This window comes from Tupaia chinensis, unplaced genomic scaffold (assembly GCF_000334495.1).
Source record: "Tupaia chinensis unplaced genomic scaffold, TupChi_1.0 Scaffold000688_1, whole genome shotgun sequence".
Lineage (NCBI taxonomy): Eukaryota > Metazoa > Chordata > Mammalia > Scandentia > Tupaiidae > Tupaia > Tupaia belangeri.
This window is the reverse complement of record NW_006160211.1, coordinates 2,050,309-2,064,099: the sequence shown is the minus strand read 5'-3', so window position 1 is coordinate 2,064,099 and position 13,791 is coordinate 2,050,309. Positions and strand designations below refer to the sequence as shown.

Genomic DNA, 13,791 nt, shown 5'->3' with positions numbered 1-13,791 from the left:
AAAGTTAAAAGAAAAAAAAAAAAAAGTACCTTTAATGAACCAAAAAATTAGAAATAAAAAGTGTTAAAGGATTGCCTTATGCTTAGGGGAAATTATTTTAAACTGTGCTGGGAAGATATAGCTTATATTTAAGAAACTTTATTTTTTTAATTAATTAATTTATTTTTTTTTGAGAGAGAGATTTTTGCTATAGGGCATGTGCGCTCGCCAGACAGACAGAGAAAAACATAGAGACAGAAAGTGAGAAATCACCCCCCAGGGGGGATGGTCACGCCACAATCCCTTCTCCTCCATTCTCCTCTCGGGATCTTGGGCACACACGCACACGCGCCCAGCATGAGTTTTAAGTCACCGGGTCCCGGACGCAAACCGTGGTCGACTATGTGGGAGTCCAACGACATAGCCATTATCTAACTGCTGGTTCCCAAGAAACTTTTTTTAATAGGAGAGAAATTTATTTAGACTAACCATTAAAGATATCCTTCTAGAACCCGTGATGAAAAAGTTATGATTTTTTAAAGTATTTATTAATAACAATGAATAAAATTTTACTAGGAAACTTTCAATGCATATTATGAAAAAATTATGTATGGATTTCAATTGGGGGGCTGCTTTTTTGTTTGTTTCTTTTTTTTTTTTTTTTAGATTTTTGCCATAGCATCTGTGCACTTGCTAGAGAAAGAGAAAGTGAGAAATCACCCCCAGGGAGAATGGCCACATCACAATCCCTTTGCCTTCTCCTCCTGGGATTTTAGGCACACATGCACCCTGAATGATTTTCAAAGATTCAAACTGTGGCTGGCCATATGAGAGTCCACTGCCTTAACTACCACACCATCTGTTGGCCCTGGAATTTCAAAATTTTTGCACCAAAATAAACTCTTAACTTTAATTCTATTTTTCCACAACCTTTTTGAAGTCCCCTCATAAAAGAGACACTTGTAAAATGGAAAAGTAGGTAGAGACAAGGGAAAGATGTCAAAGTCAAAGTTGGAAAAAATAAGGAAGTTTCCTTTAACTAACCTGAGGTCTTGCAACTGGTTATGTCACATGTGTTCACTGGGGAAAGGAGATTGGCCTGCTAGCCATGAAATGGACAGATAACATTTTACATTTGTGTCCCCTAAGTTCTACTGGATTGCTCTGCACTACTGAAAAAGTCTGAGCAATTGAAGGGACTCAACAGTCTATTCTCAGACTTTTCTTTTCCAAATAGGTGTCAGTGTCCTATTCTGATCCAAAAAAACGACCTTTATAAATGCATCACTTACCAAAACTGTTCAAATGATTGATTGGCGCATGCTATGCAGAACAAATGGTGGCTCTGCTGATAAAATTTTGAAAGCCTTCTCTAAATAGTGGCCACAGATTACTTCACTACCCCATAAGAAATGGTTTAGGCCTTAGTTCAAGTGAAAGCAGGAAGAATGTTCTCCCAGTCCCTATTTGTGTCATCCCTGCAACTTGCACAGTTCCTGAGAAGAATTCTTGAGACTAGCCAGTTGCAAACATGGTACCAAGTATCTCTGGAGCATCAAAGCCAAAGTATAAAATGTGCAACTCAAAGGAAAAAGTGACATGACCTGGCTTCCTAGGAATTGTTTTTCATGAAAAACACAATGTAGAAATAAATGATCAAAAGAACTTGTATGAATAACACAGGTTAAAGAAGGTAGCAAATAAGGAAATTGATTAAGATACTCAACTAAGGAAAAAATATTTATACTCTTAAAAGATCTAATTATTTGGTTCATTTCCATAAGGTGGGAAACCTTGCTAAGTTAATTCAGAAATTAGAAGTCAATTACAACACATCTAAAAATACTCTTCTGGGAATCCTATGGCTTAATTTTAAGCAAGAATTTTATCACAGGCTATTGTGATTATTGTAGACTGATTAAAATGCAAAAAAATAAAATAAAATAAAATAAAATAATGTGAAGCTTGAGAGCCACAAATTAAGTCCTTCCAGGAAGCTTGGACTGTAGAATGCAGGTACCAATGGCACATCCCTCTGAAACTTGCTGGCCTCTTGGCAGAGGCATTAAGACTAGACAGAAAGTTCCAATTTCGGCACTAAATAAACCTCACCTGGATCCCAAGAAACTTTTTTTAATAGGAGAGAAATTTATTTAGACTAACCATTAAAGATATCCTTCTAGAACCCGTGATGAAAAAGTTATGATTTTTTAAAGTATTTATTAATAACAATGAATAAAATTTTACTAGGAAACTTTCAATGCATATTATGAAAAAATTATGTATGGATTTCAATTGGGGGGCTGCTTTTTTGTTTGTTTCTTTTTTTTTTTTTTTTAGATTTTTGCCATAGCATCTGTGCACTTGCTAGAGAAAGAGAAAGTGAGAAATCACCCCCAGGGAGAATGGCCACATCACAATCCCTTTGCCTTCTCCTCCTGGGATTTTAGGCACACATGCACCCTGAATGATTTTCAAAGATTCAAACTGTGGCTGGCCATATGAGAGTCCACTGCCTTAACTACCACACCATCTGTTGGCCCTGGAATTTCAAAATTTTTGCACCAAAATAAACTCTTAACTTTAATTCTATTTTTCCACAACCTTTTTGAAGTCCCCTCATAAAAGAGACACTTGTAAAATGGAAAAGTAGGTAGAGACAAGGGAAAGATGTCAAAGTCAAAGTTGGAAAAAATAAGGAAGTTTCCTTTAACTAACCTGAGGTCTTGCAACTGGTTATGTCACATGTGTTCACTGGGGAAAGGAGATTGGCCTGCTAGCCATGAAATGGACAGATAACATTTTACATTTGTGTCCCCTAAGTTCTACTGGATTGCTCTGCACTACTGAAAAAGTCTGAGCAATTGAAGGGACTCAACAGTCTATTCTCAGACTTTTCTTTTCCAAATAGGTGTCAGTGTCCTATTCTGATCCAAAAAAACGACCTTTATAAATGCATCACTTACCAAAACTGTTCAAATGATTGATTGGCGCATGCTATGCAGAACAAATGGTGGCTCTGCTGATAAAATTTTGAAAGCCTTCTCTAAATAGTGGCCACAGATTACTTCACTACCCCATAAGAAATGGTTTAGGCCTTAGTTCAAGTGAAAGCAGGAAGAATGTTCTCCCAGTCCCTATTTGTGTCATCCCTGCAACTTGCACAGTTCCTGAGAAGAATTCTTGAGACTAGCCAGTTGCAAACATGGTACCAAGTATCTCTGGAGCATCAAAGCCAAAGTATAAAATGTGCAACTCAAAGGAAAAAGTGACATGACCTGGCTTCCTAGGAATTGTTTTTCATGAAAAACACAATGTAGAAATAAATGATCAAAAGAACTTGTATGAATAACACAGGTTAAAGAAGGTAGCAAATAAGGAAATTGATTAAGATACTCAACTAAGGAAAAAATATTTATACTCTTAAAAGATCTAATTATTTGGTTCATTTCCATAAGGTGGGAAACCTTGCTAAGTTAATTCAGAAATTAGAAGTCAATTACAACACATCTAAAAATACTCTTCTGGGAATCCTATGGCTTAATTTTAAGCAAGAATTTTATCACAGGCTATTGTGATTATTGTAGACTGATTAAAATGCAAAAAAATAAAATAAAATAAAATAAAATAATGTGAAGCTTGAGAGCCACAAATTAAGTCCTTCCAGGAAGCTTGGACTGTAGAATGCAGGTACCAATGGCACATCCCTCTGAAACTTGCTGGCCTCTTGGCAGAGGCATTAAGACTAGACAGAAAGTTCCAATTTCGGCACTAAATAAACCTCACCTGGAAAGAAAATTAAAGCAGACACAGAATTTTATGAGCATTTATTCCAATACATTTGTATATAATTGAGCTGAATCCTCTGGAAAGTAAACACAATTCAGTCTATTTTGTCTCAAAAACAGGCTCTCTTTGGGTTACAGTGCTCAGATCTGTTCTGTACTTGTTATTCAGGCTTTCAATACCAGTTGTCAAAGGACAGATGCCATTTAGATAATGAGATGGGACTCCTGCGGTCTCTGCTACCTAGTAGCACTAAAAGTACTAGCTACCAAAATATTAAAGCATCTTCTGGGAACAATTTAGTTAAGCCTTATGCAGCAGAGGATAATAGCATAGAGGCCATAGTCACTTGTTTTGAATTTTTAAATGTTTTACTTCTGAGGTTTTGTTTTTGTTTTTTATTTTTTCCCGATGAAGCAGGAGCCTAATCTTCCTGGTACTTTCTGAATAAAAAATAAATGCATTAATTTTATTTCTTGAGCCCAGGCCAACAAATAGTGGTGATGGTTGGCAGAAACATATTAGATATAAAAAGAAAACAAATCAACCATCACAAAAATAACCTCACATCAAAGTTGTTTTCTTTTTCTTTTTTAGAGAGAGATTTTTGCTATAGGGCATGTGTGCTCGACAGAGAGACAGAGTCAGAAAGCAAGAAATCACCCCCCAGGTGGGATGGCCATACTGCAATCCTTCTCCTCCATTCTCCTCTTGAGATTTTGGGCACACGTGCACACATGCCCAGTGTGAGGTTTAAGCCACCAGGTCCAGGACTTGAACTGTGGTCGGATACATGGGAATCTGGTGACATAACCATTTTGGCATCTACTGGTCCCCAAAGTTGGTTTCTTTCACCGATTATTATGAAGTTCAATGATTAAGATTAAACAAAAAAAAAACAGTAACAGAGGCCGGTAGGTGGTGTAGTAGTTGAAGTGCTGAACGCCCACATGGCCAAACCACAATTCAAAATTCAGACCTGGGGTCTTGCTTTCTCACATTCCCTCTCTCTCATTCTCTCTTTCTATCTTTATCTGGTCAAATTAAAAATTAATAAATAAATAAAATGAATAGTTCTTACAAAGAAAAATTGATCTGTCACTATATTAGAAGGCCAAAACAGTCAAGACAATCTTAAAAAAAATAAAGTTAAACTTCTCAGTCTTCCTAATTTCAAAACTTTCAGTAAAGCTAATAGAATAAAAAGTGTGTGATACTGAGATTAAGGCATAAATATGGATAAAATAGAGGATCCAGGAATAAACTTGCATATATGATCAGATGACTTTTCCACAAGGGTGCCTAACCATTCAATAGGAGACAGCACAGTCTTCAACAAAAGTGGAAAAACTGGATATCCATATGACAAAAAATTAAATTAGATGCTTACCTACCACCATTTACAAAATTAACTTAAAATGAATCAAAGACCTAAATGTAAGACTTAAAACTATAAATTTGTCAGGAGGAAAAAGGGGGAAACTTCAGGACATTGGATTTGGCTATGACTCTTTATTATGGCACCAAAAGCACAGATGACAAAAGAAAAAAAATTAGTAAATTGGACTTCATCAAAATTAAAAATGTTTGTGTCTCAGAGGACACTGTCAAAAAAGTAAAATGGCAACCCACAGAACAGGAGAAATATTTGCAAATCATATATTTGATATAGGATTAATATACAGAATACCTAAAGAACCACACAACTTAACAACAAAGCAACAACAATAACACCCAATTTAAAAGTGGTCAAAGACTTGAATAGACATTTATCAAAAAAAAAAATACAAATGATCAAAAAGCACATGAAAAGATATGCAACATCACTAGTCATCAGGGAAATGCACATCATAACCACGAGACATCACTTCACAGGAATTTGAGCCCTCATGCATTGCTGGTAGCAATATAAAATGATTCCGCTGCTGTGGAAAACAGTATGATGACTTATCAAAAAAATTCAATAAAGAATTATTATCTGATCCAGCAATTCCATTTCAGAATATGCACCCCAAAGAAGCGAAAGAAGAAATTTGCACAGGCATTTTTACATCCATATTTATAATAGTTTTATTCACGATGACCAAAAAAAGGTAGAAGCAATCCAAGAATTCATCAATGGATAAACAAAATATATTATACACATACTCTGGAATACCACCCAGTCTTCAAAATATGGAAATTTTGACACACCACTACATGCATGACACTTAAAGATGTCATGCTAAATGAATCAAGTCAGTTCCTTATAAAGGTTCCTAGCATAGTCGAATTCAGAGATAGAAAGTAGAATGGTGACTGTCAAGGGTTGGGATGAAGGCGAATGAGGAGTTACTGTTTAGCTGGTACAGAGTCTTAATTTAGGAAGATGAAAAACTTTCTGGAGGGACCAGCAGTTAGCGTAATGGCTATGTCGCTGGACTCCCACATGGTTGACCACGGTTCGAGTCCCGGACCCGGTGGCTTAAACTCACACCGGGCGCGTGTGCGTGCGTGTCCAAGATCCCGAGAGGAGAATGGAGGAGAAGGGATTGCGGCATGGCCATCCCCTCTGGGGGGGTGATTTCTCGCTTTCTATCTCTCTGTCTTTCTCTGTCTGTCTGGCGAGTGCATGCGCCCTATAGCAAAAACCTCTCCAAAAAAAAGAAAAAAGAAAAACTTTCTGGAGATGGTTGGTGGTGGTGGTTGCACAACAATATGAATATACTTGGTGACACAGAGCTGTACATTTTAAAATGGGCGAACTGTAAAATTTTATGTTGTGTACATTTTATCACAATAAAAAATGGGAACAAAAAATAATGGATTAGTTGGCAAAAGAAGTCAAATGTCCTACAATAGGGGGACAAAATGATTAAATAGATTATGATCACCCAATCAACGGGATATTTACGTAGCCAACAGCATGTATCAATGGTGCCAGCGTAGAAAATGCCTGTGATATAGTATGGGGGTGGTAAACTGTCATGTACTATGATTGCACCTATAAAACGTTTGGTTCCAGAAAAAAACTAAAATGCTTTAAAAATTTACATTAGGATGATGAGATTATTTGCTTTTTTTCCATCTATTTTCCAATTCCTTTGGGAATTAAATATACTAATATTTAACAAAAAAGAAATTTGTAACCAAAAAATGAAAAAAAGAGCAGGAAGGGTTTTTTAAAATAACAGTTATTAAAACCCCTTTGAATTATTATCCATAAAATTCAAAATACTGGATATCTTTGAGGCTTTTGAGAAGTAGTGTCAATATAGGGATGTGTAATTAAGGTTCTTGGAAATCCCTTGTTCAATTCTGTGCTCCAAAAACCATTCAGGATTTGGGTCAGTGAGCAAAGGACACAGACGACGAACATTTCTGAAGAAAGAAACTTTTCAAAGAATGTCTTGTGTTTGTCACTGGGCAAAGAAAACTTCCCAGAGGCGCAAACAGCGTGTTCCAAGAGATGCCTATCTGGGTTAAAGCTGACTCACAGCTTGGCAAATAGAGCAGCCCTTAAAAGTGCTTTGCAAAATGAGGCAGTGAGTCTAAGTGGGTTATTCTTTAAACTTAATTCTGTATCCATCTTTCTTCTCCAGATTACTATTGTCATTATCTCATTTCTCACAAGTTCTACTTTAACTCTCCAGCCCCCACTGCACACTCGAGGAAGGAGGAGCAATACTGACTATCCTTGGGGCAGTGGAGACGGGGCAGGAAGGGAAGAGAACTGGGTTCAGATGATGGTGTCTGCCCTTCAGAATGGTCAGGCAGAAGGCAGGAGAAGGTAGGTGTCGGTGCCACAAGGCAGAGCTGCAGCTACTCATCAGGGAGCAACAGCTCCCTGATGGGCACCTGGTGACCTCCCTCTGAGCAGCTCACTGTGGAGTCCGCCTCTCAGAAAAGAATGGCACAAGGAGAACCTGTGGAAGGTGTACCTTGATGCGCTGAGGTCACCAGATCCACAGAGCTCCATCTGCATTCAGATTCTGTTACCAATTTCCTGTAAGAACTGTATGTGATCTTTCTCCCAGAGCCATTGTCCACAGCAGATATTGCCACAACATGGTCTCATAAATTTAGTTCTATTCAATGACTCCTCGGATTCTGGTGTGAAGAAGCTTTCCAAAGCCCCAGTTTATTTCTGTGCTAACCTCTGCCATTTTGGACCTGTTCTCTCATCAATCCTAGGTGGTTCGAGATCAAATCTCTCACTGCACAGTGAAACTGCGCCAGACCACAGGTCTCATGGAGTACTGCTTGGAGGTGATTAAGGAAAATGATCCTAGTGGCTTTCTGCAGGTAAGTGGCAACCAGTTTCTACCACATATTTTATAATAAATGTTCCATGGGACTGAGACTAGGACACCTATTAAAACTGTTGATTCTGGGGCCAGCGGTTAGCCTGGTGGTTTTGTTGCTGGACTCCCACATGGCCAGCTGTTATTCAAGTCCCAGTGACTTGAAATTCATGCAGGCTGTGTGTGTGTGTGTGTGTGTGTGTGTGTGTGTGTGTGTGTGTGCCCCAGAATCCCGGGAGGAGAATGAAGGAGAAGGATTATGGCATGGCCATCCCACCTGGGGGGGAAGGGGGTGATTTCTCACTTTTCCTCTCACTGTCTCTCTCTCTCTCCTGGGAGCATACATCCCCTAACACACACAAAAAAAAAACCTCTAAAAAAAGAAAAAGACTATTCGTTCTAATGGGATTAACGAATCACCAACACATTATTCTGTAAGGTTGCTGGCTTTTAGTGGATCAGTCGTAAATAACGGGGCTGGGCCGGGGTACCTTTAAAACAGAACTTACGTCTACACTACAGTCTGTGGGGAGGGCACTTGCTAAATAAACTCCACTGAACTCCTGGAAGTTTCTGTCACCACGCACTACAAGACTGGGAGAGTATGGGCTTTTGGCTTTTTTTCGTTCTTGTGTTTAATGATGAAAACCCAACTCTTGCCAAGTTCTTCCAAAATGGGATGCCTTGCCTTGCCTAAGAATTGGGTCCTCACTAATGTCTCTTAGACATTTTTTTCAGCTGGAAATATCTCAGTGCAAGGTTTCTCCCTTCTTGACCGCCCACTGGCCAGGATGTTAGGGATTTCCCAAATATGGCAAAGGGTTTTTTTGTTTGTTTGTTTGTTTGTTTTTTATTCTTCAGTGTTGCATTCATGCATGCAATGTTATATGCTGGATTTTACATAAGTTTTGATCCCAGTGATAAGGAACCTTTTGTTAAGGAACATGGTGATCCCTTCCAACTTATATTCTACTAAACTGGACAAGAGTGACTATTAAAAATGACAGTATGCTACTAAAGAGTGAAATGTTAATCACATGAATACAGTGCACTTGAAATGTAAGACATACGAAGCCTCTCTAAACTATTTTAGAAAGGCCATTTCCAATTCTTGGTAGGATACTCAGACCTCAAAGCTTGGAGCCACACTTCATAATAAGATAAGTCAATAAGGTAAATCACTCATCTATCATTCCTTCAGTCTGTTGGCTTTTAGTGGATCTGTCATAAATAGCATGATCATATACCCAGGTTTGTCTATTACTTTAATTAACCCCCACTATCTGTTCATACTATCCCCCTAAGACACAAAAGCCATACCTATTTGCCTATCAGGGTCCTCATCACCAGCTGTACCAAGACAGCTGGTGGTAACATACACTGTACCCCATACAGTTCGGTGGTAACGTCCCCTGAGGTTGAAGGACACTGCTGTGTTTCCAGTGTGGTGTTGTATTTCTTAGGCTGTGGTCTTTGCTGTGATTAGATTTCTGATGCCCTCATAAGAAGAGTGCACCTGACTGAGGATCAGTGGGGAAAAGGCACGCTCACTCCCAGGATGACCACGGACTTTGACTTGAGTCTGGACAACAGCCCTCTGCTGCAATCCATTCACCAGCTCGACTTCGTGCAGGTGAAAGGTATGTGTTTGCATCCCCCAAGTCAGGTAACAGCATCCCAAGTGGATACTGGCACTTGAAGACAATTAATATCCCTCTAGTTAATGTTACAGAAATCTGGAATACCACCTATCTTATCAAGTATTGAACACGACTTTTTTGCAACTTCCTGACTAGCTCTCAGCAAGTCAGAAACACTCAGATAAACACAGTGCTTGCCTCTTTGAGAGTCAGAGATTTCACATGCTCAACATCAGAGACTAGCTGAGATAAAAGGGGTAGGCAGAGGGAGACAGCATCACATACGTAAATAAAACCCTGTTGCTGAAAGTAACCCAGAAATATAAAATCAAGGGGACCCAGAACTGAAACATCTGCTTCCTCATGGATAGAAATAGAGAGCATGGCTCAGTGGGAATTTGAGAGGCTCACCATCAGCCTGTCATTCCTGGCAGGAAAATTCAATCCTGGAAGGAAAATGAAAATTTGAAACAAATTTTTAAATTAGTTTATGTGATTAGGGAACTGAAGAGAAGTACAAGTGCTTACAATTATTTTAAGGAAAATAATCCTTTCAAAGAAAAATTGAAACTCTAGCCAACCATGCAGTATTTTCATGACAATGTAAATAATATTCATTCCAAGAATATTCATTTTCTTTGCTTTTTATCTTAAAACATATATTCACAAAAAGTGGCAAAAGTAGTAAGGAAAGGTCCTGTCTACCCTTACCCCAGTGTGATTTTAGCTCTAACATCAGAGCCAGGACACTGACATAGGTACAGCTCATGCGTGCGGCTCTCTGCCATTTTATCACATGTGTAGATTTGTCTAACAACCACCGCTATCGAGATGCAGAACTAGGGCCAGTCCCATGATGTAGCAGTGATACGCTGCTCAAGTGAAGCTGGATACCACATGATGACTGTGGTTCAAATCCTCAGCCTGGTCAGCCCCATGCATGCCCTGGGTCTGAGAGGCTGGAGAACTGAAGAAAGGCAAACACATGTGAACAGACCCTGTGCAGGGGGTCTTCTCTCTCTCTCTCTCTCTCTTTCCTCTCTCTTGTTCTCTCTCTCACACACACAGTCTCATGTGCATGCATATCTGGTGTATCATAAATTAAAAACATACTTTTTAAAAAATACAGAACTATTTTCTCACCACAAAGACCTCTCACCCGCGGGAACCAGCAGTTAGCGTAATGGCTGTGACGCTGGACTCCCATGTAGTTGACTGCGGTTCATGTCCCGGACCTGGTGGCTTAAAACTCATGCCTGGTGCGTGTGCGTGTGTGCCCAAGATCCCGAGAGGAGAATGGAGGACAAGGGATTGCAGCGTGACCATCCCCTCTGGGGGTGATTTCTCGCTTTCTGTCTCTCTGTCTCTGTCTGTATGGCGAGCGCACGTGCCCTATAGCAAAAATTTCTCAAAAAAAACAAAAAAAAAAAACAAACAAACAAACAAAAACAAAAAGAAGTGGGGAGTAGGAGCTAATATTTGATAAGAATAAATTTGAGAAACCGTTCTCTATCCGTATAATCTTGTCATTTTATCAACTTTTTTAGGACTAAGGACATTGATTTGTTCTTTGCAACTCCCTATTTAAGCATCCACATAACAAATGACTCTTAGAATTCATACTTTAAAATGTTTCTTTCTTAAGAAAAATCTATCTGCTGCTTTTTTCTGTTTTGTTTGTTTGTTTTTAGAGGTTTTTGCTATAGGGCGCGTGCGCTCGCCAGAAAGATGAGACAGAGAGAGACAGAGAGACAGAAAGTGAGAAATCACCCCCCCAGGGGGAATGGCCACACTGCAGCCCCTTCTCCTCCATTTTCCTCTCGGGATTTTGGGCACGCAAACACACGCGTCCCGCATGAGTTTAAGCCACCGGGTCCGAGACTTGAACAGTGGTCAACTACATGGGAGTCCAGCACTGTAGCCATTATGCCAACTGCCGGTCCCTATCTGCTTCTTCTTATCAGAGAGAATCACATAGCAGCAAATTTTTAGGACGATCTATCTAGACCTCACCTTATATAGTCAAACTCATCCCTGTACTTGGTACACGTACTTCCTCCATCCTTTTAACAGATTTTTGTTCTCTTTTATTTTCAAGTCTCACTATCATTGTTGCTGATATGTATCGTTCTGAGAAGATGTCCTAGTCAATGTTTGAAGTATTCATAGAATATTCATTAGAAATAAAAATGCTCTGTTACAGTAACAAAAATGTTTAATATTTATTGAATGTAAACTGAACCAGATAGTCTCCTGTCTTACATGTATTAACTCATTTTATCCTCACTCACCTAGTGGTCAGCTGCGGGAACTGGGGCACAGAGAATTCAGCTACTTACCTGAGCTCACACAGCTAATGAGCAGCAGGGTGAGGACTCAACCCCAAGTCCAGAGCCCACTCCTACAACTCCCCGTTTATGCTGTCAAGCTGGTGCCTTACTGAGCAGTTTCCTCAAGGAATAACCTAATTCCTCTCTTAAACTTGAAAAATCAAATGCTTTATTGTAGCAATTCTGTCTTGCTATTCAAATGTTTTCTGTAACACTCCATGGTAGCTTGTGAAATAAGCCCATCCCAGTACACATAGAGCCCGAGTCAGGTAAATCCCTATCAGTCTCTCTGTCCCCAGTTCTTTCAATGAGAGAAAAAGCACTGAAAGGTTATGTCACAAGTAGCTTGGAGGAAAAAATATGTCACTGAAAAGCAATATAAAGGCTTTTAGTAGAAGAAGAAATGGGCCAACCCAATTAGCCTTGGTGAGGGAGCAGGAGGTGGGGCAGTGAGAGGGTAAAAGCCTCGGGATTTTGAAATGCTTTAATGAGCTGCACAGCTTCACCTCCCCCAGTCCTCCCCTTCTGAGTCATGTCCATCTGTCCACAGTGGAGTCCAGGCCAGTCAGCAGCATGGTAATGATTGCATTGCATTGAAGGGGCTCTTCATCCGGCATGGGAATAGCAGGTGCACGCACTCTGCACCGCAGACCACATTTCTAAAGCACCGTCCCGTAGCCACTTAGGACTGCACTCAGAACAAGCATGGACACGGCTGTGTGTGCTGTTCACTCATCTCTGTACATACAGCAGATAATGCCAAGTACACTAAAGGCCAAAGCCCAGAGCCCTCTCATAACCACCATCCACCCAGAACACAAAATTACTCAGAACAATTACTTAGGAAGCTAATAGAACACACCATTTGGTATGAGACTGGTTTATTCCAGTTTTCTTTTCTTTTTCACACTTCATCTTAATTTAATTTACTTCTGATTATTATCACTCTGCCTAGCTAATTTATATGCCTTGCTTTGCACTCATTAAGTTTAATGGATTCAGCGAGAGCCCAATCCTCTTTAGGATCTGAATAATTTTTATCTGCCAGATGCTTGTGATGGAAAGAAGAAGCCAAAGGTTGTGATGCAGTAGAACTTGATTGGCTGTGACTAAGACTTCTCCTCCTCCTGCTTTCTGTTAATTACACACAACTGTTCCTGACAGCGTATTCGTCTTTTCCTATTTTTTAGAGCGATTCTTAAGTAGATTTAATAAACCACACTTTCACAAGTTGTCAATAAAAATATCTCAAGAAACTGCTCCCTCAAATCCATATACAAATGGCCAGAACTAAGTAGCATTTGGAGTGGCCTTACTCTAACCATTCTGAACTGACAATGTATGTAATTCTATATGTGCTTTTTAATTATGTGAAGTGGATTACAGTAGAAAGTCAGAAATAATTTCAAAGTCACTTAAAATAGACATTTAAAGTCATGACTCAAGATGATAACTAAAATATGTTTACTTCTTGACTCAAAATTGTAGCAAACATTTCCCTGGTTTTGAAATCTCATTGCACGTGCCTTTTTGTTGTAGTTATTGATACCAAAAAAAGGACTGCTCTTGGTTCTTACGTATTTCCACTCAGGCCAGCTACCGTTCTTTTTTTTACACTGAAGTTACCCTCTTATTATCTAAGGATTTAACTGGTCTGCTCTTTCCAATTCCAGATCACCCCAAGGCAATTGAGATCCATCTGGAGAACTCTGGTACCCTCTTTGTTTAAACATCCCTAAATTGTAATGACAAGTTTTATGACTGTATATCCCC

General features: G+C 39.3%; 1 protein-coding gene across 3 annotated transcripts in view; it reads left to right on the top strand.

Annotated features, from left to right (window-relative positions):
• The window catches only part of TRIM9 (tripartite motif containing 9), a 126,324-nt gene that overhangs the window by 78,818 nt on the left and 33,715 nt on the right, over positions 1-13,791 (top strand). For all 3 annotated transcript variants that reach the window (XM_006160532.1, XM_006160531.1, XM_006160530.1), the window contains exons 4-5: positions 7,939-8,049; positions 9,535-9,688. In XM_006160532.1, coding sequence (XP_006160594.1) covers positions 7,939-8,049; positions 9,535-9,688 — 265 coding nt within the window. The remainder of the gene's footprint in view (positions 1-7,938; positions 8,050-9,534; positions 9,689-13,791) is intronic.